Here is a 27,938-nt window from a genome sequence, read left to right as displayed (position 1 = left end):
AGATATGTGCTCAGTCTTTGATGGTAGGATACTTGCTGTATCCATGGAGTGACATTGACAAGCCTTAAAAATGTCATAGATTGATTTGTTGACAAAATAAAACACATTCTGAGAGCTTATTTAGAGGTTCTAGCAGGGGAGTGCAGCTACTTGTATGCCCTTGACCAAAGACCAGTCCTCTTCTATTCAGGGAAGGTCCTTCTCTTCAATCAAGCGCACAACTTTGGGAGGGATGTACATGGAGCAGTGAGGGAGGAAAGGGATACCCCCCTAGCCAGCCAGATCAGCTGAATCATCCCTGGCAATCAATGGAGTGACAGATGTCCCAGCCTGATCGCCCTCACATCCTAAAACACATTCTTTATTTTTGCAGAAAATGTAAAGTGTATGCACAATCAACTTGTAGGAAAACTGCATCACTTGCCCTACCTTTCTACTTGAGAATGGGTTTGGAGCAGGCAAAATAGCACAGAAGAAGAAAGTTAGGGCATGAAGTGGTTTGGGGGTCAGCACTGGGGAAGCCAGGCAGCTATGGACAACTCCTCCAGAAATTCAACTGGCTGCACGTGAGAACCATCATACACTACCACCATTGGTAGAACTGTGTTCAGGCCCGCTGGCGCCTGGATTTGGAACATGGCAGTGCCAGGCTGGCCTGAGCCCCAGCCTGTGCTGATCCTCTGTAGGAGAGGCTGCCACAATGCAGGGTCATTGCTGTTCAGATGCTGAGACTGGACTTTAAAGTATGACCAACTGGGAAGAGGAAGTGCAGTTTTCATGAATACACCATTACTTCAACACTTAAATAAAAATTCCCTGTGTATTTGTCTTACTGTGGAATTCTTTTTAAAGTAAAGAGGAAAGAACAAGTCAAGTCAGAATCCTGTGCCTGGCAGGGTCAGACCAGCCTCCTTGTGGCACAGAGCCTGGTATACACAGGAAAGGGCATCTGGGGCAGGTTCAGGTAGATGCAGTTGTTACCAAGGGAAGCAGGAGGGCTTAAAGACAGTACCCCCTTGTACCACTCAAACCTTAAAGCCCACTCACCATCTGCCCCTTCAGCCCCCAAAGGCTACTCCTCCCTGCCCTGTCCCTGGGGAGCCAGTGCCATCTCTGAACTGTGCTATATAAAGGCACCTGTGAGCATTTTCAGCCCCACTCAACAGACAGAGGTATAAATAAAGACACAGTTGAGACCCATGGGCATGTGTTGCATGAGAGCCACATTTATTTCTTAATTGGACAGAGCCCTAGGTGCACACAAACAGTACAGGAGCCTACAGCTAACACTCGGGTGTAAGACGGCAGGGAACTAGTCATTACATCAGATAGTTACAACACAAGGTCCAAGGGGTGCCCACAGCAACCACTTATGTACAAGCCAGGGACATGGCTTCTGAGCCTCAGGGACACTCAGGATGGCCCAGGCCACAGCCACTGCCATCCTGGAGGACTACATGGCTCCAGCGTCAGGGGTAAAGGAGTGTGCCTTGTGAAATCCTCATGCTGGATGGAGCTGGCAGAAAACCAACACCTCAACCTTGCTCACATCTGCAACAGGAGCCACATTCAGTGAGCCTGAGGTGCCCAAGGGGCATTAAGGACCAGCATGATGGGGAGGGTGAGTCAGTACAGTCGTCCTAGGGGTGTGCTGAATGTTGGCATGATTGTTTTCAAGTGGGAGGCCTCATATGTTACTCAGGTACCAGCTGGGTCTCTCAGAAGCCTCAGTGCTGAACTACCTGGAGTCCAGTCCCCTCCTGTAACTCTCTCTAGGAACAGTAATCTCCCCAAACCAAAATGGGACCACAACATCCAAACAAAACTGCTTGGCAGAGGTGGCTTTCTAGATCCACCTCACCTTCTGTACTTAGTCTTGGCTAGGAAGACTTTCCTCTGCAGCAGGGAATGTGACATGTCACAGCTGTTGGTAATGTCAGCTAAGGTGATACAGGGGTAGTTTGGGGCAGGGTGTATGTAGAGAAACCAGATTTCCTGAGATGTGGACAGATTTCTTGCACCATCAACTCCACTTACTGGGCTCTGACTCGGGACCTCCTACAGGAGCAGAGAGCCCACCTTGGCTCCCAGACACCACCAAGACAGCACTGGGCCAAAGTGGAACAGTCTGGGTACCTCCCTTTCTCACAGTCTGACCCAGGAACAGGTGCTCTGCAGGCTGGCTGACCTCAGACACCCACGTGCTGGGTGGGGCCAGAGCCCTCCAAGCTACAGCTTCAGGTTGGCTGACCTGAGCAGTCCTGGAAGGTCTGGCTGCCTATCTGCCTCCCAGGGGTCATGTGGCCCTGGGAACAAGTCCACTTACAGCAACTCCTTCCATCTACTTCTGTTCCCTGCCTTGAGTCAGTCACTAGAGCCAGAGTGGTTCTGTAAAGGGTACTTTTATTACCTCTTGGCCTTCCAAGTCCACATGGGACAGCACAGGCACCTGGTTTCTGGACAAAGAAAGCCTCAGTCTAGGGTGATCACCTTGATCTGGGATCTTGGAAGAAAGCTATACCCTGCACTTCACAGACATGCGCTCCTGAGACTCAGTGCTAAGGACAGATGATCTAGGTCCTTGGGATAAAGGTGGCTGGGCATGATGGTGACCACCCTTGTAGCCCAAGCTGACAGGAAATTCAGACCTGCCACCTCATTCAGATGAGAGCTAGAGCTGACCAAGGAGGAGGAAGGGCCTGGAATGACCAGATGCTAATGCATCCTGTTCAGTAGGCCATCAGGGAAAGGGAAGAATGCACTTGAAGTGTGTTTACTCATTTTCCAAATGGGCCTATGGTGTGGAAATTCCCCCAGATGCCCCTCTATCAAGGTCATCATGCAGTCACCCTCATCTGCTTGACTAGTCACATCACCTTGAGAGTTTTCTTACTGGGATCCACAGAAACCCTACTCCCCTGGAGAGAGAAGACGGTGTAAGGAATTGCTCATCACAGACCCTCTGGGAATCTTCTGTTACTCATTCCTCTTTTCTTAAACACTTAAAGAGACCCCCATCCTGAACATCGACTGTCCCTGCACATCAGCCTGGACACAATCAGGGGTTCCAGTCTGCACTTCAACAAGGACCTGAACTTCTTACTCCAACCCTACCCAGAATAGTCTCCATACCTTATCTCATCCTCCCAATCAGGGGAGAAGCTGTCTGCATCACCCTTAGCACCCCATCTTGGGAGCTGTCCCTTCAGAAGTAGTACACACCACCTTCTGAGCTGCTGTAGACACAGGACCTGGAAATCCGCTCCCCCAACACACACCCTATCCAGGTGTGCCTCAACAAATGTGCCTGGGGCCGGTTCTGGCTTGTCCACACACCTCCCTCACATTGCCCCTAGCAGGCTGGAGACACATGTGGGAACCAATGGGGAGGGGAAGGGGAAAGGCTCCACCTGAACCTTATAGCTCTACCAGGAGGCATTAGAAATAAATACTTATAAACAGAACACAGTCTTATAGTTAATTTTTCAGTGGACTGCTTCAACATCACTAACTAATGTATATTAATTATAAGTCTGTCTATGCTTAAAAAAATATTAGAATGGCGGCAATACCCTGGGTCTTATGCCCTTTTTGGCCTTCCTGGCATCCCCAACTCCCCATCCAGAACAGTTTTGGAAGAACTGACAACACACACAGCCTCTGGGGGCACAACCAGTTGTATGGTGCAGGCCCCTGCCAGAGGTGAGACGGCTCGGCCCAGCAAGGCGACCCCTGGTGGGGGAAGGTCTGGGAGGCAGATGACAAGACAGAGGAGGAGGGCAAGGGGAGAGGCTGGGCCACTGGCTGGAAGGAAGGCTCTGGCTCAGACCCGCATCTGTGCAGACCTCCTCCGGGACAGCTTGGATCTGCGGAGGGTAGGAGGAGAAGGTGTGATTAGGGCTGGGAGACCTCCAGGCCCTTCAGTAGCTAGGGGTAGCCCAACAGGCCTCCACGCCACATGTTCTATGTCCCTTCTGGACTTTTTATACACAGGGGACTTGCTCTATGTCAATGTGTCTTGGTGCCTTGGTCCTCTCTTTGTCCTCCCACGACCCTTACCAAGTTTATATTGAGGGAGGGGTGGATCCTGTTCACCAGAGCCTGGGTGCACCCATACATGGTCTCCCATGCATGAAGTCAAGGCCCACTCATTAGAGCATTCATTCAAAGAATCTCCTTGGGAGTTATCACAGCATGAGCAGCAATGACATGGGAATGGACATCACCATCATCAAGAATGCCCCCAGCCCCAAGAGCCTTGTGGGCTCCACTCCTCCGGAGGGCTAGACATTCATTAGGTCCCCACATGGTGTGTCCCTGTCTGCCTGTCCAGCCCTTACCGAATAGTCCCGGCCAGGAGGGGATTGAAGGCATATAGCCAGTCGTGCATGTCCTTGTCACTGTTTGCCTGTAGCAGGATGCCACGGTGTTCAGTGCACACAGCAAATGTGTTGGGTGTCTGCAAAGAAAGGCTGCTGGTGAGAAGGATGTGGTAGAAGTCATTGCTACTGCCAGGAAGGGGCCACAGGGAGAGGGAGGTGGGGAAGGTGGCTATATGTGACAGCACAGGCTGTGGCAAGTGAGGCAGTCTCTTCTGCAAAGCACATAGTCTGTCTGGACCACACAGGGCCATCAGTTCCCTTCCAGAAGCCTCCAGGGTCAGGAAGCTTGTCCTAGGGCTGGACTCCTGCTCCGCATGCCCAAGGGATGTGTCTACTTCTCAGCAACCATGTCCCCGCCCTAGCATCCTGGCTAAATTGGCTTTGTCATCTGGGTGTCTTCGCTGAAATCTATGCCCTTTGGGTTGGGGAAGGGTAAAAGCTGAGCTCATACCATCTACTTCCACCCCAGGGAATAAACCATCCTCTACATGGTTCCACAGCTGCCTCCCAGACAGCTTCTCCTAGAGAGCCTTTTATCCCCAGACAGCTGCACAAGGCTGGGCTCCAATATACATCTCCAGGACACCATTTGCCTGGGGAGGGCCAGGAGGCAAGGGCAGGGGCAGGAGAGCATTTTGGAACCTTGGGCTCTGCATCTCCTCTAGGACTCCTACTACCGGTCTCAAGGTCTCCAGGACAGAACTTGGCTAGTGGCCATTGCATGGGAGAATGTCAGTGCTCACCCAGTCCCTTGGACTGTGCACCCACCACCAGCAGCTGTTAGTAGGGCAGCCTCAATGAAACAGAGACCCAGTCTCTGCCCTCTTCAGGACAGCAGGGTAGAGAGCAGGGACACAGGAGGACGATGGCTCCTCCCCAGGGGGCCCATGTACCCAAGTCGGGCCCTGGTCGCACCTTGAGCATGGCCTGCTGGTCCTCGCTGTACTCCACCTGGGCAGTGGACAGGTTGAGCACAAACCTCTCCACAGTGTCCTTGTCGCTGTTGTACATGTAGGCGTAGGGGCGCCGCACCACCACAAAGCGCTTGGCCCAGCCAGCCGTGTGTGGCTCCAGGAAGTGCAGGTACCCCTTCTTGGAGACAATCGGGCTGTAGGGCGGCAAGATTTCCTGACTTGGACCCTGGGCAGTCAGTTGGAACAGGGATCCAGCACAGGGGCCACTCTGTGCTAGGCCCCAAGGAAATGGCCTAAGCATGGCACGGAGAAGCACTCAGTCCACCTCACCATGGGAAGCCCGAAGCCAGGACTACCAGCCCACTTCTCGATCAGTGCGATGAACTAAACAGCCTCAGGGTTGCTAGCCAGTGCCCAGTGCCTACCAGCACCCCACTCTTTTAACCAACCGACTATCATGAGCTCTGCACATGGGCCATGCAGCCTGACACCTAATGCACAACTAATGCCCTGCACACAGGTGAGGGATCCATCCCCCATACCAAGCTCTGCCCTGCACATGGGTCACTGTAGCATGCCTGTTCCTTGCCGGTACAGAGACAGAATGCCCTGATTTAGAGAGAGCCTTCACACACCTGACCCGGATCTCCTGGATGTCAGGAACTAATAGGCGCTGGGGTTCCTTGTCTGCCTCTGTTGCTCGAGCAGGGGAGGGGGTCTTCTTAGAGTCGACCTCTGGTAGAGGCTCGGGCTCTGGGCTGGCAGGCCGGGAACAGGGCTGGGGGGTCCTGAAAGCATAAAGATACTATTGCCTCATGCTGGCTCCTCAGGGGGTCCTCCTGGCTCCATCTTCCTTACAACCTCTACGGGCAGCCTTGGATCACCTGCCTGTGTCCACAGCCAGGCTTCTGGGCCCACCCTCCAGGTCACTGATCATACCATTCCAGGGCTGCCAGGCCTTATGGGAGCACTCCACCCTCCAGGGTGCTCCCCACCCTATGCCCCTGTAGAGGCGCATCTAGCTGCTCTCCCTTTCCAAGATGACTCAGGAGTCATGTGAGCAGGGGACTGCCAGGCTTAGCAAGGTGTGTCTCAGGATTTTTTTCCTCTTCAAAAATTTTTTTATTAATAACATCCACATGTATACTATGATTACAGTCCTCTTCCACCATGCTCCCTTTCCTCCACATATGCCCTTCCACTGAATCCCTTCTTGCCAGCTGGTCCTTCTTCTATTTTCTATTTTTGGTTTTCAAGGTAGGGTTTCACTCTAGCCCACTCTGACCTGGAATTCACCATGTCGTCTCAGGGTGGCCTTGAACTCATGGTGATACCTCTGCCTCCCAGGTACTAGGATTAAAGGCTTTCTTTCCCATAATACAGTGCTAAGCCCCAGCCCTCCTTTGCACTCTTGCAGTCCTATTCCTGATCAAGTCCCGTTTTACAACTTTTTCCTCACTGAGTATTTGATTAGCCCTGTCCTTGGAAAAGGGTACTTCTGTTTATTCACCTGTTTCTGGGTTTGTTCAACAGTGCGTCTTGGCATCTGTTCTTTACCCTACTCCTAGGAGGTGGAGGCCTTGATGCAGAAGTGGAGCTAAATGGGCGGGAGCCCTCTGGGAGGACAGCACCCCCTTACACTAGGCCCTGCATTTCTCTGTGGTCACTACAGGCCTTGTAGCCCTGAGACCTCTCTCTCTATTCCCCATGTCCTGAGTCACAACCACCAACACTGGTCAACTACAGGTACTGGAAGCTTCCCCAGCAGGGCAGAGCTTACTCACCTTATGTCAGTGGAACCATAGCGCCCTTCAATCAGAGAGGGACAGGTGGAGGAGGGAGTAAGTGTAGTTGTGCCCAGAGGGGACATGGATGGGTCCCGCATCAGGGTGACAGACATCTCTGAGAGCTGTGGAGGAAGGAAGGCTTTCTCAGAGGCCAGTTTCTGGGCCAGGGAGTGGGTTTTGCCTGCACTTTTCTTTCTGTTTAGTGCACATCAATCCTTCTTTTCATCATCAGCTCAAGGCGACCTCTGCTCAGGCACTACTGGCCTTCTCCTAGACCCATCACAGGCCTGCCTTCCTCTCCCAGCGCTTCACACTCCCCTGAGCCAGGTGGGTTCCAGGCAGGCCTGAAATGCTTCCAGAGGCTACAGGGAGGAGGTCTAGGATCTGTCTAGCTTTGGAGGGGATATGGGCTTATAGGACAAGGGACACAGGAGGAAAGATGATGCCAAGGGGATAGGAAGAGAGTGGGAGCCAGCCTAGGGAGATACCAGATGGCCCTGAGCTGGGCTGACCTCTCACACACATTCCAGCTTCCTTGACCCCTGGGCCTAGGAAAACTGGTTGCTTAGCCGTGAGGTGTCCCACTAGGCTATAAGAAGCGAGATCTTAAGAAAACCCTCACTGCCTTTGACTGATGGAGCCAGAACTTCTCCTGACTAATGTACTGAGGAATTCTGGGATCCCTGCAGGCACCTGGGGCCCCACTCACCTTGCTTTCACTGGCACTGATGCACACGTGGCTGTGGGTGTACTCTCTGTTGAACGTGTGCGTGAGGAGACGTAAGCACTGCCGACAAAGCACACGGTCAGACCCCTCCGCCCAGCTCAGCTTCTGACCTCCAACCGCCCTTACCCACGTACTGGCATGTGGGAACAGCTTGAGCACAGTGGACTAAGGTGGATGGCGCATCCACTTGCCCAGGGGACAGGGTGAGCCGGGAGATCCCTCTGGAGGCAGAAGAATGGGACCCAACACTGTCTGAAGACGTGAGGCCTCCAGGGTGGCCTGCCTGGCAGCATAAAGACCAGCTCAAGAAGGAGGTCATGAGCTTCCTAATCAGTTCAAGGGTTCAAGAGAGGGGAGGGCAGACTGAGGCTCTTAGAAAAATGCAATGGGGTAGAGCATTGGTGGTGAGGACTCCCTAATCTCCCCATCCTCTAGCTTCCGGTATCTCTGATTGGAGCCAGGTATGACTAGGCTGAGCCACTGGGGCACTCCAAATAATCAGGGCCCATGAGGGCTGAGCCTTGACCACCATGTTCACTGGCCCCACCTACCTTGACGGCAAGCTCCCTCTGCCTCTCACTGGGAGTTTCCAGGGGTGATGGACGGCCCTCAGCTGACAGTGGGGAGGAGGCACCAGAAGAACTGCGGGATTCAGAGTCTTCACTGGAGGCTGGAGACAGTGCCTCAGGACAGGGCCGCTGGGTGGTCTCCAGCTTCTCCCGCAGGAGTAGGTAGTGTCGTGTTTTCTCCACCTGCCAGGAGAGTCCCAGTGAGTGGTGACACCAGCCAGATGGGATGGACCAGCGGCCTCACTGGCCCTACCAAGCAGCAGTGCCCCAAGGGCCACATTACTAGCAGGATTCAGCACTCCCAGGTGAACCCTGTGGTATTTCTTACAGCCCACCAGTTCCTGTGGGCCCTGCTGTGAGCTCTATCCGATTCATGGGGGCTGCATGGGGCTGCGGCTCAGGGCCCAACCCACTTTCTGCGCAAACCTGTGACTGGACAGGGAATGCCGACTTTGGAGGGTGGCTTACGTGACATCACTCATTTCTCTCTCTAGGCTTCGCTGCCATCCCTGTCTCAAAGCCCCATAGTCTGCTTGCAAGGAGAGTAAACCTTCTGTCCTAAGATGGATATGTTTTGCGGGTGGGCAGTTTACAAGCCCGTGCTCTACTCTAAGAGTGGTCTGTAACTCTCTGACCATGGTCTCACGAAGCACTGGGTACCTGGCACTGGAGCGTCTCCAGCTTTGCTGCGTCAAGGCTACAATGGAACTGGCAACAACTGCCTCATCCTACTGTGCTTCTGGGGCCCCAGCAATCTTGCTCCATACGTACCTCCTGTAAGAGGCTCAGCTTTTCCAGCTCCCACTGGTGGTCCAGGATTAGGCTGTCACTCCGTGGCCTCCAGCCAGCCAGGTTTTCCTCGCCTCGGACATAGGCCACTGATGTATCCAGCACCCGCCGGCGCCGCCGCTGCATCCCTACCAGAGGACACACGCTGGGTTCTTCTGAGGGGCACCAGGCTCCTCCCACGCTGGGGGGCTAGCTGCCCAGACCTCTTCTCGGGGATCAAGCTACACTCCTTGGGGTTGTGGTTCACTGTGAGGCCACAGGGCCATGCTGGCCCCCACAGGAAGTTGTCTGACAGTCCCTTACCCATAGAATGTGACTGATGAGTGGCTGCAGGGGCCACCAAACCTGACTCCCCTTGTTCTCCCATCTAAGAACCCTTGAATGCCACAAAGTAAGAACTTGAACTTTGCAGTGAGGGCCCCAGGTTACCCCAAAGGGAGTGGAGGCTAAACAGGGCAGGAGAGTGTAAACAGGGTACTCTCCTACCTGGGCTACCTGCGTCAGCCACATGGCACAGGCTGAGTTCATACACACCCGTCACACGGTTTCTGAGGGAGTAGAAGGAGGGAATACATGGTCATTAGGCACCACAATGGGGACAGGCAGGCAGATCTGGAAGCAGCTCACCACCATCACACACACTGGGCACAGGTCTCATCACAGTGCAGAGGCAAGTGGCCTCTCCTGAGCAGCGGTGGGTTGGGCCCTGAGCCGCAGCCCCATGCAGTCCTCATTCCAGGCCCATGGCCCTGACTGACCCCAGCCCAAGGCCAGGATCCCACAGGGCCTCAGCTCTGTGAGGCACAACATGGCTCTTCACAGAGGCTGGAGCACCTAAGGGAGTCAGGGCACATGACGGTATGAACACATTTGATCCCAACATCAGCATGGCCAATACCCCAGAGTGAAGTCTTCCTGTTGCCTGAACACTAATCTTCCAGCCATCTTGTTGAGCTGGACCCTGCAAGTCACTGAGTCCTGACCCTCAACCTCCTTCCCTTTGGCTACGCCCAAAGTGGGAATGGACACTGGGTCTATACGGTAGTGGCCCATGTTGGTGGTGACCACAGTACCCACAGCCCTGGCACTCCAGTGCCACAAAGGGCAGTCCCTTTCCACTGCCCTGTGGTCTCAGCTCTGTGCTCTGCAGGACATGGCCTGATTGTTAGAGGTCTCTGGTCCCAGTGTCTGAGGCCTGACTGACTCTGGAGTCCTCCACTCTCTAGGATGCACCACTCAACTCACATCTCACTTAAAGTTCCGTTCTGTCCCAATTTCTCCTCTGTCCTGCATGTTGTTCCGATAGTATGGACTCCTGTGGGGGTGGCAAGGAGGCCCCAAGAGGGCACAGGCCTTCCTGCCTCCCTGAACACCCCCTTAGCATGCTGCTGCTTCCTCTGCTGGTCCACCATGTGGCTGGTGGGACAAACCGAAACTGGCAGGCTGTGGCGATCCTTATTCTGCCAGCCTGAACCGGAACTCAGGGCTCCCTGGTCCAAGTCACAGGAGTGACAGACTTTTAGGACATCAAGGCAGGTCTCCATGCTAAGACTAGCATGATCCTCACTAGGCCCAAGGTGGGAAGATGTGGTCCCCTCCGCCCCTGGGTGGGCCCCCTCCACCAGCCCATTCCAGGAGGCTCACCCTTCTGTGGCCCGTAGGCTCCCACTACCAAACAGGCTGCGGATGGAGCGTGAGGCCGGCAGCTTGGCATCACGGGAGTAGAAAACCATGCAGAAGTCCTTGGTGATGACAGCTGGCTGGGTGCAGTTCTCCATCTGTGACAGATGAGAGGCTGCTGGACAGAGAGTCACCCCGCAGTCCTCAGGCCTAGCTTACTAAGGCTTGGTCCCTCCTTCCCATCGTCCTCTAGGGCTGAAGAGCCACATTGGAGGCCGCTGAAGCGCGGTGAGGGGGGGTGGCTTTAGTGGGATCTCTGCCCTGTGGAAGGGTCTGTGCTCCCAGGGCCCTGCCCCTCCAGTGCCGAGGGTGGGACCCAGACCTGTGCCTCTCCCTGGCCACCTCACCATCAAACCAGGGATATATCCTGAATCTTCCATGAGGGTCAGGGACAACCCTGGCCAGGCTCACACACACACAGAGCAAACCCCTCACTGTGATACATACTAACTCCAACTGTGCACAGTGGGAGCGTCCCAAGTGGAGACAGAGCTCTGCCAGCATTTCTCAGTCTACCTCGTCACTAGCCCTGTGACGGTCCCACACCTGACAGCCAGAGCAACTTATCTCTAAGAAGAGGTGTGCCCTTGTGGGTGGCGTGGCCCTCGCCACCCCCAAACCTTCTTGTCCATCACTGCTGCACAAAGTTGGGAACAGCCTTGCTCCAGCCTCCAGCTATGCTATGGAAGAAGGCTGCTGCCTCTGGTGGGACAGTCATCTTGCAAGCCCAAAGCTGAAACTCAGCCACTAAGGGCACTGGAGGGATTAACTGTAAAGATCGCTACTGTAAACACATGGGTTTACTGCAGGACTTGAGGTTTTCTCTGAGAAGAGAACGGGCCGACTGGTGCTCACTGCTGCTATGTGAACACCTCAAGCTTTGGGGGTTCCTTGGGCATGGATATCTTGCCTCAATGTAAGCAGAGAGAGTCATGTAGATTTTCTCCCGGTAAGGGGTGACACGATTTAGCAGGAGAGAGTTGTGCATGGAGCTATCCCAAGCCGCCTCAAACTGGAAGAAGGTCCTAAAAGAAAGCAGATGAGGGGAATGACAACATGTGGGGTGGCTCCCAGCAGGAATGGGAACATGCAGACAGACAGACACAGGTACAGGACAACCGCAGGGAGAACTATTAGTCACAGGTCGGGAAGCTCGGGAGGTGGCATCAGAAGTAGACCGCTCCTCACTCAGGCCCAGGAGTCAGGCAGGGGTCTCCACGGGGCATTGCCCACCAGCCCCAGTTCCTTAGCTCCATGGTGAGGAGGGGAGGAGAGGGAAGCAGGAGGTGATTCTAAGACACACTAAGGGGAAGGGGGAAAGGAGGGAGGGGGAGGGGAGGGCCACCCAGCCTCAGACTGAGGAAGGACGCTCCACCAGGGATCTGCCCGTGTCTGCTGAAGCCCTCTTCAGCTCATCTTCTACCAGAAGGCCCTGAGGGAGGATGCTTGGTGTGAACTGGTGCCCATGACAGTGGTGTCTCATGGGCCTCTGAGAGAGGCTCCATGGAAGCAGAGGTTCTCACCTCTGTTCCTAACTTCGACTGGGGCCCCAGCCCTGCCCACAATCCACCACAGGTTCCTCTCCACCCCCACCTGGCTCCACAGTCCTTCAGACCCCTCCTCTGGTGGATGGCTGTTATGCAATGTCCGCTCCGTCCACCCAAATTTCCTGTAATTCCTCCCGGGGACTGTTGGTTTCAGGGAGGAAATTTGCCTCAATTCACAACACAGCCATTCCATAGACACCGTTCCCATCCAAGCATCCTCACAAAGACAGTTTCAACCTGCCAGCACAGACAGCTGGGTAGCAATACACACTCCCACATGGCCAGGCCCTTTAGGACACCAGCAGGCTTGCTATGAGGCACATGGCCATGGCGAGACTCAGCTGGTGCTGCATTACCTGGCCTCCTGCATGACACTGCCAGGGCATGTGGTCAGCAGGTCAGGGACATGGAATCAAGCAAGCTGGACAGAGCCACTTTCAGGCATATGTCACTAAGGACAGGTCCACGGGGAGTGGGACAGCGGGCAACTAGAACATGGAGAATAGCAGCAGCCACCAGAGGATAAAGGTAGGGGACACAGAGCGAGCGAGAGCGAAAGAGAATGGTGCCTGTACCTAGTATCATTTCCAAAGGAAACGCTAAGGGTGCAGCCAAGACACACGCACACACACAGAAGAGAGTGACATGTCAAAACAGGCCCGCCATGCCAACAGAGCTGCTGAGGGGCCCACTGCAGCCCCAGCCTGGCCCCATGGCTCCCAGACTGGCAACTTCTGGTGCCATGGAGCTACTTCTGGTATATGACCCTGAGGGTCACCTCTATGTCTCTACTGTACAATGGGGCAGTAACTCCCCACTGTTCACGATGCCCTTCAGAGCTAATGAGCTAACCTGTGAAAACGCGAGGGTTGGGGTTGGCAGGGGACGAGAGCCAGTGTCACAACCCCAAGGATATTTGGGTAGGTCCAGCCCCCAAAGACCCACCAGCCCTGTCACTCCTGCTTGAGCCCCGTACCCTCCCGTGCTGTCCTCTGCCTCTGAAGTAGAAGTCTGCAGCATCTTTCTGCATGTGTCATCTGGGACCCCCTTGTGCCCTTGCAGAGTCAGATCTATCCAGCTCGGCTCCCTCTTCAGGGGACATGCCCTAACCTGTTCTGGGCCTTGCCCTCCACCCTGAGTGGGACACCCAAGGGATGAGCCTGGTCAGGATAGCGTGGCCCCAGAGCTCAGCTGGGGCTATTCATGGGGATGGAGTAAGCTCTGCTGGCTGAGTCTGAAATGGTCTTGTGCCCAGGCCCATGTGAACAGAAAGCAGACCTGCTTCCACACTAGGCCACTGTGGTCTTAAGCATCTTAGCAATGGATTCTTCAGTCTAGTCAAGACTGGGCCCAGACCTCCTGAGATCTGAGCAAGTTGGAATCTCTCTCTTTTAAAAAAAAATAAATGATTTTATTTATTTGAGAAAGAGAAAGAATTGGATATATATAGAGTCAGATAGAGAATGAATGGCTGTGTCCGTGCCTCCAGCCACTGCAAACAAACTCCAGAGTCATGTACCACCTTGTGCATCTGGCTCACATGGGTCCTGGGGAATTGAACCCAGGTCCTTTGGCTTTGCAGGCAAATGCCTTCACCACTAAGCCATCTCTCCAGCCCTGGAATCTCTCTTAAGGCCTGACTGCTCTACTGTACCCATGTCCACAGAAGGATGGAGCCTTTCCAGTCACTCCCCTATTCTAGTGCCCAGATGGCCAGCCAGGGCAGATTCTGACATGGGCATAACCATGATGCTGCTAACAGGTTATTTTCAAAAGAACAGTCGACCATTGGCTTTGGCTGCCAACTGGTGTCCTTAGGTGAGGCTGCACACACGAGGCCATGTGACCAGTCCTTGGCCCACATCTGGCATGGTTCCACATAAGTAGACTCTAGCACCTTGAGAAAGGGAGGGTTTCAGCCATATGTGGAGACTCTTGCATCCCTGAAGCCTCTGCAAAGGGATGCCTCACACTACCCACAGTAAGAACCAGAAGGGACAACAGGGAGAAGGCTGCGGCAGGGCAGGAGCAGGTGCAGGCAGCCTGCCTGGTATGACTTGTGTTGTGTGGGCACCATGATCAACACCCAGTTCTCAGAGAAACTGGAAGGTGACCCTGCAGAGCACAGGGAGTTGACAAGGGGTCCTCCCCGGGAGGAAAACCAGACCGCAGGGCTCCTTCTGCAGCCTAGAGCCTTGAGAGGGAGGAATGACAGGGCCTATGGCTAACGTCCCAACTCCATTTGGTCCTCACATTCTGGGTGGAGACCCAGGGAGCTTGTTGAATAGCTCTCATACATTCTGGAAGGTGGAAGCTGCTCTTAGAGACCTACAAACAGGACATCCAAACTGAGCTCGTAACTCAGGAGTCAGTGTTCAGGCAGGAAAGGACTCATGTAGGGAACGACACACTTGGTAACCAAGGCCTGCTAACAGAGATGACAGCAGGGACCATGGGGCACTCACCTACACCTGCACTCTCATCACAGGCAGCAGGACATGGGGAACCGGTCCCACGTTCCCATGTGTGCAACTTGGGAACACATGTTTGCACTGCCTGACATGAAGGTCTATGCTCATATTTGGGAACCCAGAGCTGTTGAGACTCGCTGACTCCTGCCAGAGGCCCAGGTAGATGGATCTCACCTGGCCTCTAGAAAGACATATCATGGGAACCTGGGGCTCCACAGAGTGTGGGTCATTCTGTGTGTGACACTGTGAAAGGAAGATGGACATCGTCAGAGTCAAAATGGAGATGCCAGTGTCAACCACAGCTAAGTAACCCTAGGAGGCCATGGGAAGAGTTACCGCCTAAGAGGGACTGTTGTGAAGCCATCAGTACCACAGGTGTGCAGAGGCCGATACAACCCTGCACAAGCACTGCCGCAGGGACGCTGGCTGGAGGCCCGATCAATCCACCAGCGTCACCCTAGGCATTGACTTGTGGCCAAAAGTGACTGCTTTCAAAAATCCAGATGCAATCCTGAAAAATCCTTTAAAGACTTCTCTTGCCTCACCCTCTGTGGTGGTTTGATTCAGGTGTCCCCCATAAACAGGTGTTCTGAATGCTAGGTTCCCAGCTGATGGAGATTTGGGAATTAATGCCTCCTAGAGGCAGTGTATTGTTGGGGCTTTTGGGTGTTATAGCCAGTTTCCCCATGCCAGTGTGTGGCACACTCTCCTGTTCCTGTTGTCCACCTTATGTTGGCCAAGGGGTGATGTCCACCCTCTGCACATGCCATTGTTTTCCCCTGCCATCCTGGAGCTTCCCCTCGAGCCTGTAAGCCAAAATAAACTTTTTTCCCACAACCTGCTCTTGGTGGGTGATTTCTGCAGTAATATGAGCCTGAGTGTGACACCCTCACTGTATACGCCCATGGTCACTGTGACATGGGTGTTCCCATCACAGTGCTCTGCTATTTGTAAATCAACATCATCACTTTTTGATGAAGTTTATAGCTTATTTCAATCAGCACTATGAATTGTGCCTGCTGTCCATGGTCATCAATGTGTATTTTAACTGCTCCATGACTTTGACTCTAGGCTCAAGGCTGTAGCTAGAAACCCATGATGCTCTGGGAAGTTTATTTCTACAGAAAGAGGCACAGTTTCTCTACAAAAGCCACCTAACATCATTGAATGTGACTGTCTCAGGAGAGTTCTCTACCTTGGAGGCTTGATGGGAACAGGACTGACCATACAGCTAAGAGCAGGGGAAGTACGCCCAACCTGAGACTTGTATTTGTGGACCCTAAGTACAGGACCCAGATGTGACATGACACGCTGCTGAGCACTATCCCCTGCTGTGCCTAGGACGAACAGGAGCTAAATGCAACTAGACCCTCTTCTGGGACTGATGGTACAATGACCTAATCAGCACCTCAAGGAGCTGAGCCTCCCTGTACGTCAGTGTGGCTCTCCACCTCTGGCTAGGTCAGGATCAGTCTGGCTCACCTTGCCAGATCCTGAGAGTAGGTATGACTCCCTCTTGGCCTGACTGCAGTCTGCCTGCAGGCTCTGTCCTATGGGGAACCTGGTCTCTCCCTGTAGAGTTCAAAGCCTGGCCAAGGCAGGGAATACAAAGGCGCTGAACTAGGTAGGTGATTTGGGGCAGCCTGGAAGAGGAGGTGCTACACGTGAAGGCTGCCAAAGATTTGTGCTAAGGAGCTGGGATGGCAGGTGGACCAGGAGGAGGGGAGGTGGTTAGAGATCGCTTCACCCTGACCCACCACAGTGTGGGAACATACAGGAACCCAGAAAGCAGGATGCGGCTCTGTCCAGGTTCTAGCTGGCAGGTGTTGGAGCTGCAGCCCAGCAGGGACAGCTTCTTAGTCCACATGTACAGGCCCAGCCCTAGAGGATCCTGACCTGTGGGGAAATCCTGGGCAGCTGCTCATCCTGGCAGACACAGGGATCTGCTGCCCTATTCCTTACCCTGCTTGCCGAGCAGCTTCCTCTTGGTATTATTTCCCCATTGGGTGTGCTCCTGCCCCTGCCCTGTGCAAGGAGGTTCACAATACCTGGAGTTAGCTGGATCCTGATTCAGAGGCCCCATCCCGCCCTTTGTCTCAAGGCAACGATAGACCTGCTTAGTCAACACCTACAGTGGAGCCGAGAGTGAATGAGGGTCCCAGGAGACTTTGGCTTCTGGACATACAATTCCTAATGTCATCTTGAATCCCACAGAAGTGGCTCACATAACTGAGGGAGAGATGCCTGAAAGAGCAAATGCTGCGGGCTTGCAGATGCCACAGCAGGAAGGACAGAAGGGGAAAAGGCCTCCTCTGGAGGGTCAGGCATCAGAATGGGGCCCTGCTAGGCTTGGAGGGAGCCAGGACCCAGCTTCTCCTCAGCTTCCCACAGACACTTCAGGAGGAAACCTGGGCTTTATGGAACCTTCTTGTCCCTTCTAACTGACCAGACCATCCCAGAGCTCAGGGCCGGCAGTGAGAAACCCCAAGCAAGGGGCTCACGTGTCAGGATGGAGCTTCTTGAAACTAGCTTTTTACAAGCACCCCACCTTTATGCTCTGTAACGCTCATGGGGGCTTGTGTGTGACCCTTAGTGGTTAGGCTAACACACATGTATTTTCACCCCCAATGCCACCTAGGTAGTACTGACAGTATGAGTGGGCCTCAGCTTCTGATGTTGGGTCCGAGTTGAGAGTTTGGCACATGCCAGATCAATCCCTGCCACAATCTGAGCCAACAGCGACCATCAACCTCATCCACAAGGAACGAGAGCAAAGTTCCAGAAGGTTCTAGCACTTGTCCACATTCACAAACCAGTAGATGGCTCAAGCTCAGCCATGTGGCCTCAAGATCTCTGTGCACTCCAGAAGTCTGGGACAAGTTCATCTCCTCCCCCCGCAGATGGTATTGGCAACTACACTGGATCCCTGCCTGCAGAACTGGACCTAGGAGGCTCAAGTGTCAGTCTGGGGCCTGACCCCCTCCCTCTTCCCCTCTCTCCTTTCCTTCCTTTCTTTCTTCCTTCTTCCCTCCCTCCTTCCTTCCCTTTCTTTCTTCCCAAAACCTCTTCTTGAAGATCAAGCCCCAGGCCTGCTGCCCATGAGAGCCACTGAGCTCATCACTAAAGGGGAAATAGTCACAAGAGGGCAAGCCCCCACCCCTAGGTGAACAGGCACGGGCTCCTGAAGCCTAAGGGCTAACAAAGGAGGCCCTACAGAGAAAGAGGACAGTTCTCTCCTGCCCTGCTTGCTTCTTTCTCCCAGAAGCCTTTTGGAGGCACAAGGTGTTTGTAGCTGGTAAGGAGCTCAAACACACAGAAGCTGTGGAACATGGGCGCTGGATAAACCCACACTTGAATAAAAGATAGAATACCTGCCCCTCCCCTGTGCTTTCATGAGCTCAAGTTGATGGTCCTGGAAGTTTCTGGATGCCCAGGAGACAGCAGCAGGTGGGAATCTAATCCCAAATCACCCTTGCCTCCAGGGCCCACTCAGATAAGCCCACCCAGTGGATCTCAGTGGGAAGAGGGAGCTGGAGCTTGGGCTTGGAAGGGCTATGGTCCCTGCTTGGGTAGCCACCCCTGCAGGAGTCTCTTGGCAGCCCCACCTCATCAAGCTCCAGGTTAGTGGGGCTCCTGGCCCACAGACTCATTTGAAAAAGATTTGTTCAGTGGCACATGTGGGTCCATGGACATGGCCAAGGAATATGTCATGAACAGCCACAGCCCCACGCCCTGTGAGTCTTCCTGGTCACAGCGGGGCCTCACCTACAGCTTCCTAGGCACAGTCATGGATGCCATCTGCAATGACAACCACAGCCAGGATCTGACAAAGACAGCCTCCAACCAGCTGTGTCCACACTACCTTGGGGCTCTTGCCTGGTCTGGCACCAGCATCTCAGGCTATGCAGCCAAAAGAAACAAATGTTCATGACTTCCATACAGTGGAGGATCTACAACAACCAGAAAGATCTACAACCACCAGGAAGTTCTAGACACCGGCCCACAGGGTCACAGAAGTTGGTGCCATTTGAAACAGTCCTGAGTTCTTCCTAGACCAGCCTGGATTAGGAGCTTGGAGGCCATCATTCCCCAGCGTGTCACTGAATCCTTGCCCAGGCCAGGGCACAGGATCCTCTCCTGAGCCAGAGGCAGGGAGTTGCAACAGTCTCCCCTAAAGGACTCAACACCTGCGGTGGACTTAAATCTGGGACAAGCCGTGTTCAGTGACCTGCTGGTCTCTTTCTACAAGTATTGCCTGCCACTTCCAAAAAGGAAGTCTGAGGCCAGGGGCAGGTGAGGCTAGAGCCCTGTCTCTTCTCCAGCCTGGCCTGGCAAGGCTCACAGGGAGCTGTGGAAGGAGGGTGTGCAGGAGCCGCCTGTCAGTGAGGGTTGCCTGCTCCCAGGCCCTGGGCCTGGCTCTGCCCAAGTAGGCCCCTTACAGGGAGTGGTGGGCCCTCATGAGCTGGTGCAGCCCCATAGGCCAGCCTGCATGCAAGGAATGCCTATGCCCACTCTGGCCAGGCTGGGGGTGGGCATGGGAGGCCGGGGGTGAGAGGAGTGGGAAGCCAGCCAGTGTCTACAGGGATGGGAAACTACAAAAGCAGCCGAAATCAATAATGGAGGCAAGAGGGGGCAGGAGGGACTCAGCCAGGAGGATGGGGATGAGCGAGGAAAAGGAAAAAGAAAAACAGAATATCCCAAGGAAATAAAGTTAAAGAGGGAGAAACAGGAAGGAAAGGTAAGCAAGTTTATGAGGGATCAAAAAAGCTGGAAATTAAAATTTCAGGGTGGTGTAGGTGACCAGGTAAGGGGGAGGGAAGGTAAGGGGCTGAAATAAAACCAAGGGACAAAAATGATACCTAGGTATGTCCGAATCAAGAAACTGCCTGCAAAACACAAACAACCACACGTTAGTGAAGGGCGGCGGGTAGGCAGCAGGACAGGAGGGCAGCGGTAGCGAGGGACAGCAGGGGCAGCCGCGTGTGGCTGGCAGGCCTGCTCAGGGACAGGGAGGCAGTGAAGCAAGGGACCTTGGAGCAGGAGGAGGCCCAGGTGTATTGAAGCACATGGTAGCCCGTGACCCTGGCAGAGCCAGACTGGTCCCCAGCTTTGGCCATGATGAGCTGCCAGTATGTCAGCCGTGTCCAGAGAACAGAAAGCCGGGGGCCTGCGGGCCTTCAGGGAGGCAGCCATGGGAGGAGGAGCGTGCCTGGCACTTTCCTGGGGCAAGGAAGGCTGGGGCTGCACCAGCAAGGGCAGTAAGGGCAGGAACCAAGTGAGATGCCACTGCATCGGTATTATACCTGCCCTCCCCTGGGTGTGCCCTCTCTCCTCCTGGGACATTAGGGCCCTGAGCTCAGGCATGGGTCCAAATGGACCCTCACCTCTTACAGGCCCCAGCAAATAGGACAGAAGCTTGTGAGGCTGGGGCTAGGGCACCTCTGACTTCCCCATCACCCTCTGCCTAGCCAGACGGACAAAGAGCACCCAGAGCAGCTGGGCTGGGGAGTGTGACAGAAGCCCAGAATCGGGTCCTCAGTACAGGGAGATGGCTGGGGCAGGAGGCCTAGAAGGAACCATCGCCCCTCTCCTGTCCTGCCACTCCCTTTCTGTCCCCAGAATCTGGGAGTCACTTGCATCAAGGAGGGTCAGAAGTCAAGGGAAGGAGGTCATTCCCAGGCCATGGGCATGGCTCAGTGGCAGACAGACCCTCATAACCTCAGTCACTCTCTCTGAGATCCTGATCCCTCATGGCCCAGGCAGAGTGGCCCACAGGCACCAGCAACACCCGTAGAGGGGGTACCAGGCCTCTGTGCCTCACCAGGGTGCACTTCTCAGAGTGACAGGAGATGCAAGGCCAGAGGAAGCCCTAGGTCCCAGCTCACCCTACTATCTGTCCCTCTCCCCCTCCCAGGTATGAACTCCAACCTGTCATATCTACGGAGCAAGGACAAGGGTCACATCTGCCCATCCAGGTCTCTGCCCTTATGATTTCCACTGCTGCCCAGCCTTCCTCTACCCCAGGCCAGTTTTCCACTCAAGCTGTCACATCACTCTTGGTGCTGAGGGAGGACAAGCCTTCGCTGGGTGTTCATGAAGAAGGCTGAGCTCAGCAAAGACGGTCCTGCGACACTGCCTTGTGGCCCACTCTGCTCCTTACAGCCCTCATGCCCCTCTCCAGGAACATCCGGCCCTCAAAGACAGTTTCCCACAAACATAGCCCTGGCTCCAGCTCAGGGTCAGCTCTTGGCTCCTGGGTGCTGGATCAGGTCAGGCAACTGGGGATCAGCCAAGCTGGGGCTTGGAACACCTGCCAAATTCCCCTGCCCCTAACCTCTGAAAGGCAGCATCTCAGAAAGTCACACCCAGTTGGACTTCCTCCCCATAGGGCAGCTCTCAGTGCCTGGGCCCCAGTCATCCTCAGTGTGACCTCTCTTATACCCGTGCGTCCTGGCAGCACCTGGGCTGTTCAGGACATTCCTGGGCTCCACTGCCTCCACTGCTCAGATGAGGGTGAGCTGAGACTGCCAGGAACTTGGAAAGGGACAAGCATGTGACAAGGGGCTCCACAACCACACCTCTACCCAAAGTTGCTGAACCACCCGCTCCATGAACTATGGATTGTCCCTTTGACCTGTGTCCCTGGGACCTCTGCTAGAGGCTACAAACTCCCCCACAGTAGGGTGGTCTCCATGGATTTCTAGGGATAGGACGTAACTCATGCTTTGAGCCCAAGCCAGTCCCCACCAAGTAATGGAATGACATGAGTGTGAGAACCAAAGATGGAGATACTGCCATTAAGTAAGCCAAGACATCTGGAGACCCATGGCCTCCACTCACTGCACTGTCCCCTTAAGTGTCAGAACAAAGGGCAGGAAGGCTGTAGGGCTGGGTCAGTGGAGGCCATAGCAGGCTGGATGCTGACTTGTGACCAGGCAAATGGTCAGCCGGGTGTGTGGTCCTCCCACCCCTTGTGGAACTCACCGGTCATCCTGGGCTGGGTGGACATATCCAGATGAAAGGATGTTGAGAGACAAGATGTTGGGGTCTATCAGGGACTCGTCAGTTTCTGGAGTGTTTCGGATGCGACCTGCAGGGAAAGGTAACAGCTAGGTGTCATTTCCCTGGAGGACCAGCTAAGGCCTCCATCTGGGTGGGAGCCAAGGCAGCAAGTGAGTTTCCCATGTGACTGAGGGCCATATAATAAAAACAATCAGGGTGGACATGGAGGCTGACAGGGTCCTGGCAGCCCAGTGACCCTGGGCACCCCTTACACTATCTCCTTCCAGCAGGCAGCTGCATTCTGTTTCTCAGCTATAATTACACCTTATAATGGATCCCAACTGCTCAGCTCAGGCCTTCCTACCTGCAGTACAAGGAGACCTTGGCAAGACAAGGGAGAGCTGCTCCTGACTGTTTTATGCTTACACCTGACAGCAGTGAGGAGGAAAGAAGTAGAGCCCATCCATAGGCCCTTCTTGCACTGACAATTCCTCCATGGCTTCCCAGACCTGAGCTTGGGGTAAATGTGCCTGTCTGCCTGTGAGATGGGAGCCTGGTCTCATAATTCCTTGCATGGGTGCAACATCTGCTCTTTCTAAGGAACACACAGATGGCACAGGAGTCTTTGCTCAGCCAGCAAGAGTGACCAGCTTCCCCCACTCCTGGGTACTCTGAGGGTGCCCTGCCCTATCCCTGCAGCTTTGACTCGCAGCTTTGCAGCATATGAGTTCTGGGAGGAGGCAATGTGAGGTCCTGTAATCAACCCTTTCTCCATGCCAGGCCCAGCAGTACTTGGGGTGCCCATGGCTGGGAGGAGTTTAGGGCAGAAAGAACCTGCCCAGAGTAGAATCCCAGCTCTCAGAAGCAGGTGTGTGCCCAGAGTGTGATGGGCACAACGAGGGAGATGAGGGCTGGGCTGGGCTTTCCTGCACTTCCCCATGGCCTAGTCTTGAAAGACCACCCACCCAGAGTCTGGTTATTCCTCCCTTGTCCTGACTCCTCCATCTCACAGGGCCCCCTGGGAATGGATGTGCGGCTTGGAACGTAGCCACCCCAGGCCTACTGGGTCTGAAGCTGGGAAGACAAGACAAGCTCTTTTCCTAGAATGGGAACCCAAGTTCACAAAAGAATTACCCTACCACCCACCCTATACTCCAGTGCATGCTAGGACAAGGAATAACAGGCAAACCCAGGGACAGTATCCCTGATCCCGTGCCTGCCTGTCACTGAAACAGCCAGGACTAAGTGAGCTTCCAGAGAGAAGTCCCTTGGCTCCAGGGCAGGAGCAGAGGCTTATGCTGACCACATACTGGGAGGGACAGCTGTCTGTATCCCAGAATGAGAGAGAGCCTAGAGGATAACTTAGCAAAGGAAAGCTTGGTAGCCAAGTTCAAAGGAAGTCATGGAGAACAGCCCCAAGGTGCTGGATGGTAATTTAGGTTGGCCTGGGCTCTCCCCAGAGTTATGCTGAAGTCCCAATCTGGAAGCTCAGCACAGCTTCCTGAGGACAGAGGGTGCTGTGATGCCACCCGTTAAGCTGAGGCTACCTTGAAGTAAATGCAGTGGTCGTATTGTCATACAGCGGTTGTCGCCAGCATGCAGGGACCACTCCTTCCACAAGACTGGGATTCCCAGGACTATCACATGCCCCAGAAGCCAGGTGAGGATGAACTACAGGCTCCAGGAGATAATGCATGCCTCTTGCTGTTTACTCACTTGTGGCCTTAGGAACTATTACATGATAAACATATGCTGTTTTGGGCTGGAGAGATGGCTTAGCGGTTAAGCGCTTGCCTGTGAAGCCTAAGGACCCCGGTTCGAGGCTCGGTTCCCCAGGTCCCACGTTAGCCAGATGCACAAGGGGGTGCACGCATCTGGAGTTTGTTTGCAGTGGCTGGAAGCCCTGGCACGCCCATTCTCTCTCTCTACCTCTATCTGTCTTTCTCTCTGTGTCTGTCGCTCTCAAATAAATAAATAAATAAATAATGGACAAAAAATATTTTAAAAAAATATGCTGTTTTAATCCACTCAGTTTGTTTTAGTATCCCTGAAGAATTTAAGCAGATTAAGTGAAAAGTTGGGGCAATAACCCTAAGTCCAAGGCTCTCCTTCCCAGGCTGAGGCACAGAGAAGTTTCCTAACCTAGCCAGAGCCACAGGGCAGATTTCTGGTTAGGACCCAGGCATGTGTCCAAGCAGGTTACTCCTGAGGCTGCCTCTGCCTTCTCCACTTACCCACGACCAGCTCGCGCACTTCCTTCCAACGGCTGTGGCTGCCTGTCTCATGCAACAGAGTCACTGTTATTCGTCTCTGGATACCCTGAGAGGTGTCAGGAGAGAGGACAGTCAGATGGCCCTGGGGCCATAGGAGGAATTGGGGGAGGTGGTTGAGGTGGGCAGGGAGGGTGACAAACCTGGTGGAGGAGGAAGGTGCCCATGCATGGCATGCCTCCACGGTGGTCTACCACAGCAGGGATATAACTGGAAGAGAGACCAGAGTAAGACACAGAGCCCCTCCTCCTGCCCCACCAACAGCATAGGACCTGGTTCCCAAGCAGAGGGCCAGAAACAGGAAAGCATGGCCACTTCCTTGGGAAAAGTGGGTGTCAGTCCAAGGAACAGGTTTTCTGGGTACAGAGACCTTGGAGAGCTCACTTGACCCTTGCTCACCCACATTCTGCCCACTGCACTGGGAAATGTCCAGGGGATTTCCAAGACATAAGGTCCTGGCCCTTTGGGCTGGCAGTTCCCAGAGTCCTGTTTCCTCTACAAGTCAGTAATTCATGGCCAGGAGCAGGGTTCTTGTGTTCCAGCCCTCCAGCTCAGGTTAGATAGAGCTCAAGTCTCTTGGGACTTCTGGTCCCTCCTACTCCAAGCCAGCCATTGTGGGTTCCCAGCTCTTCCTACCAGGAAGACCTGCTGGATCTGCACTGTGGCCTGGATCCCTGTACCCTTCCGTCCTTAAGTTCTTCACTCCAAGATCCTTTGGTCACATCAGTAACTCTCCACATCTGCCTGCCCCTCCAGCTCTAACCCCGGCCTCCAACCTTGTTGGCACTCCTAGTACTCAGTGTTGTTGGCCACCAGCTGCCAAATGAGTCTGCCCCAGCACTCACAAGGCCTGGTCTACAGGAGATGGTTAGTACATGCCAGCTGAAAGAAGAACTCAGCACCTCATACCTCCCTACCCGCCCCAGCCTGGGCACTATGGGCATCCACTCACTCGCCGTTGGCTTCCAGCTCACAGATCTCGAAGTAGACCAGCAGGTCATACTTGCAGTGGCAAGGTCCTGGGGATGGCCGCGTCATAGTGCTGAGTTTGGTGGCAGGTACTGGGGGACAGGAGGGAGATTTGTGATGATGGTGACCTGGCTCCTCACATGATGAGGTATTCAGGGGAGAGGGTTGCAAAGGCTGCATTGGCACTAGCCCTTTCCAAGAGCAATGCCAAGCTGGCTCCAACCATGCTATGGGCACCAAGACACTCTCAACACTGGGCAGTCAGGCCTGAGGAACCTGGTGGTGATCTCAGATATGTGGCCATTCATGCTCTCCATGCCCAGTGAAAGCAGTGTGTGCTTTACACATGTGGGCATGAGCCTCTAAGGAGGGTGACAGCTTGAGGTCTCACGAGCCAGCAGGGCAGCAGAGACAGACACAGCCTCCAGGGAGTTTCCCACTGTGCAGCTTAGCCTCACCTGAGCTATACTTAGCCACAGCAAAAGTCCGAACACATCTTGCTAGCATGCACACCTTGCCCAGCAGGTCCTGTCCTCAGCTTCTTGGCCCTCCACCCTGTCCAATTTCTGACACTGTTACTACCCCACTCCCATACAGTGTGTGTGGACCTGCGTCTGTCCACCACCCCTGCTTCGGCTCTATCACAAAGGCCTTCTACCGTTAAGTCCCATCTGAGTGCTCACCACACTACCTGTCACTGGACCTAAATATCTCCTGCTTGGACAGCTGGGAAAATTGAACAAAGCACAAAGCTGCAAACTGTTTACCCCATAGATGTGAGGCAGGTCTGGCAACTGGAAGGCACCACCCATGGCACATTTAGCCTAGAAGGCCACCTCACCGTGGGGCCCCCTACATCTGCGCTCATAACGCAGGCTCCTCATGGCCCCATTGGATTCAGAAAAGCCCTGCATACCTGGCTTGGACAGTGGCATAACCCGAGGGAAGTGGCGGCGTGAAGGCCTCAGAGGGCTGTGGGAAGAAGACGAGGTTAAGGGACCCAGGCGAGCATCTTTCTGTAGGCCCTGGCTGGAATGGGCAGCCCAGGACGGGGGAGGCAGCTGCCTTTCCTTCCCTGCCTCCCTTTTCAAAGGAAAGACCTGAGTGCCAGGCCCTGGATCAAGTTGAAGCGGGGAAAAGAGATCTTCAGGACCCCAGATACTACCTCAGAGGCCCAACAAGGCTCCAGGGACCCAAGAGACTGAGCTCTGGCTCCCAGAGACTTCTTTCCCAACCAGTGTGGATAAGGGTATTGGGGTCAGTACCCTAGACAGTACCTACTGCTGCCTGTCTTCCACATTTGCACACCTCTCAGCTCCTTGGCCTGCTTAGCAGAGAGGAGACAGCTGGGGAGAAGCCTGGGCCTATACGCACCTCCCCATGCCATAAGTGTGGGTAAGACACCTGTGCATATGCTGGGGTGCAGGGCAAAATGGCCTAGGGCTGCCCTAACCTTACCCCACAGCTTCTGAAGACCTGGGGAGAGATGGCTCAGCAGGTCAGAGCACTTGCTGCACATAAGGTCCTGAGTTTGATCCCCAGAACCTAAAAAAGGTGGGCATGAGCCACACATGTAACCCAAGTGTGATGGGGATGGAGACAAGAGAATTGTCGGGGATCCCTGATCATCCAGTCTAACCAGAAAAGTTAGCTTTGAGGTCAGTGAGAGACTCTGTCTCAGGAAAATAGGTGGAAGAGCTATAGAAGACACCTGACACCTTCCTCTGTCCTCTGCACATGTGTGCACACCTGCACATGCTCACATACATTACATGCATAAACACATCATGCATAACACACATATGCACACCCCAAAAATTCAACCAAACAAAAACCACAAAGCAAGAGAGAGAGAGAGAGAGAGAGAGAAGACATATGGGCTCTGTGGCCTGGAGACTGCTGGGTGAAGACCCCTGGGTGGCCCAGGTGACTGACCTGAGCACATCCTTGCACAGGGGAGGGAATGGGTGCTGCTGGTAGTGGCCGAAGACCTCAAACACAATGGGCTGGCTTTTGATGTACTCAATGAAGGACTTGGTCACCTCCACGGCAATCTGGAGGGAGGGAGGGAAGGTGTGTCATAGCCAAAACGCTCAGTTTCCACTGGGAACCCAGCTGTCACTCCTCTCTGCCCTCTAGAAGGATGATGCACTTCTTCTAGACCTGGCCAAATGGGCCACTGCTCTCAAGACACACTCAGGTCCGACACAGGCTAGCAGACCTTGGCTTCTATCTCCAGGAAAGTTGGGGACACAAGGTTCAACTGTCATCCAGAACACAGAACTGAGCAGAGTGGCCACACTGTATCAAGCCCACAATACCCCCACTCCTCCCACTCGTCAAGTTGACTCTAGTTCCTGATGAAACACTAACCCTTAAGCTTTTGAAACATAACTACCTTGAGATGGGGCATTCGAGAGATGACCAAGCTAAAGTGAGGTCATGGGATGGGTCTCACCAATGTGACTGTCATTTGGACACAGAAACATAGGCAGAAGGCCATGAGAGTGGGTGTAAGGAAGCCAACGAGAGCTCTTAGCAGGAGCCAGCCCTGCCTGACACTGAGAAATGTGCACCCCAGGCTCCCTGCCCTGCCTTGGGACTGTGTCAGGCAGTCCCGGTGGAGCCTTGCAGACTACTCCACGTCAGAGGCCCAGAGGCCCTACTCTGAGGTCTCAGCAGCCCAGCTCTGAATACCTCACACCTGGAGTTCTCCTGGCCTCTCAAGACTGCCCAGGCATCCTACAGCATGATGCCCTGCTTCCTCTGTATGCCTGACACCCAGGCCTAGCCTTCCTTTGCCAGGCACACTGAGCCCTCAGCACAAACCC

General features: G+C 54.3%; 1 protein-coding gene across 15 annotated transcripts in view; it reads right to left on the bottom strand.

The window, feature by feature from the left end:
- Positions 1–1,206: 1,206 nt before the first annotated feature.
- Positions 1,207–27,938, bottom strand: part of Kif1a (kinesin family member 1A) — an 88,688-nt gene continuing 61,956 nt past the window's right edge. For 9 of the 15 annotated variants that reach the window (XM_045146724.1, XM_045146725.1, XM_045146726.1 and 6 more), the window contains 18 exons: positions 27,043–27,161; positions 26,024–26,079; positions 25,091–25,199; positions 24,282–24,348; positions 24,103–24,187; positions 21,851–21,956; positions 19,726–19,752; positions 11,759–11,873; positions 10,813–10,946; positions 9,655–9,716; positions 9,151–9,296; positions 8,362–8,562; positions 7,793–7,870; positions 7,081–7,205; positions 5,932–6,084; positions 5,298–5,490; positions 4,341–4,459; positions 1,207–3,866 (listed from right to left, as the gene is read on the bottom strand). In XM_045146724.1, coding sequence (XP_045002659.1) covers positions 3,824–3,866; positions 4,341–4,459; positions 5,298–5,490; positions 5,932–6,084; positions 7,081–7,205; positions 7,793–7,870; positions 8,362–8,562; positions 9,151–9,296; positions 9,655–9,716; positions 10,813–10,946; positions 11,759–11,873; positions 19,726–19,752; positions 21,851–21,956; positions 24,103–24,187; positions 24,282–24,348; positions 25,091–25,199; positions 26,024–26,079; positions 27,043–27,161 — 1,938 coding nt within the window. In that variant the 3' untranslated portion in view covers positions 1,207–3,823. The remainder of the gene's footprint in view (positions 3,867–4,340; positions 4,460–5,297; positions 5,491–5,931; positions 6,085–7,080; positions 7,206–7,792; positions 7,871–8,361; positions 8,563–9,150; positions 9,297–9,654; positions 9,717–10,812; positions 10,947–11,758; positions 11,874–19,725; positions 19,753–21,850; positions 21,957–24,102; positions 24,188–24,281; positions 24,349–25,090; positions 25,200–26,023; positions 26,080–27,042; positions 27,162–27,938) is intronic. The other 6 variants (XM_045146727.1, XM_045146729.1, XM_045146739.1 and 3 more) reach the window with 1 other exon arrangement.

This window comes from Jaculus jaculus, chromosome 4 (assembly GCF_020740685.1).
Source record: "Jaculus jaculus isolate mJacJac1 chromosome 4, mJacJac1.mat.Y.cur, whole genome shotgun sequence".
Taxonomy (NCBI): Eukaryota; Metazoa; Chordata; class Mammalia; order Rodentia; family Dipodidae; genus Jaculus; species Jaculus jaculus.
This window is presented reverse-complemented; position numbering and strand designations above follow the sequence as displayed.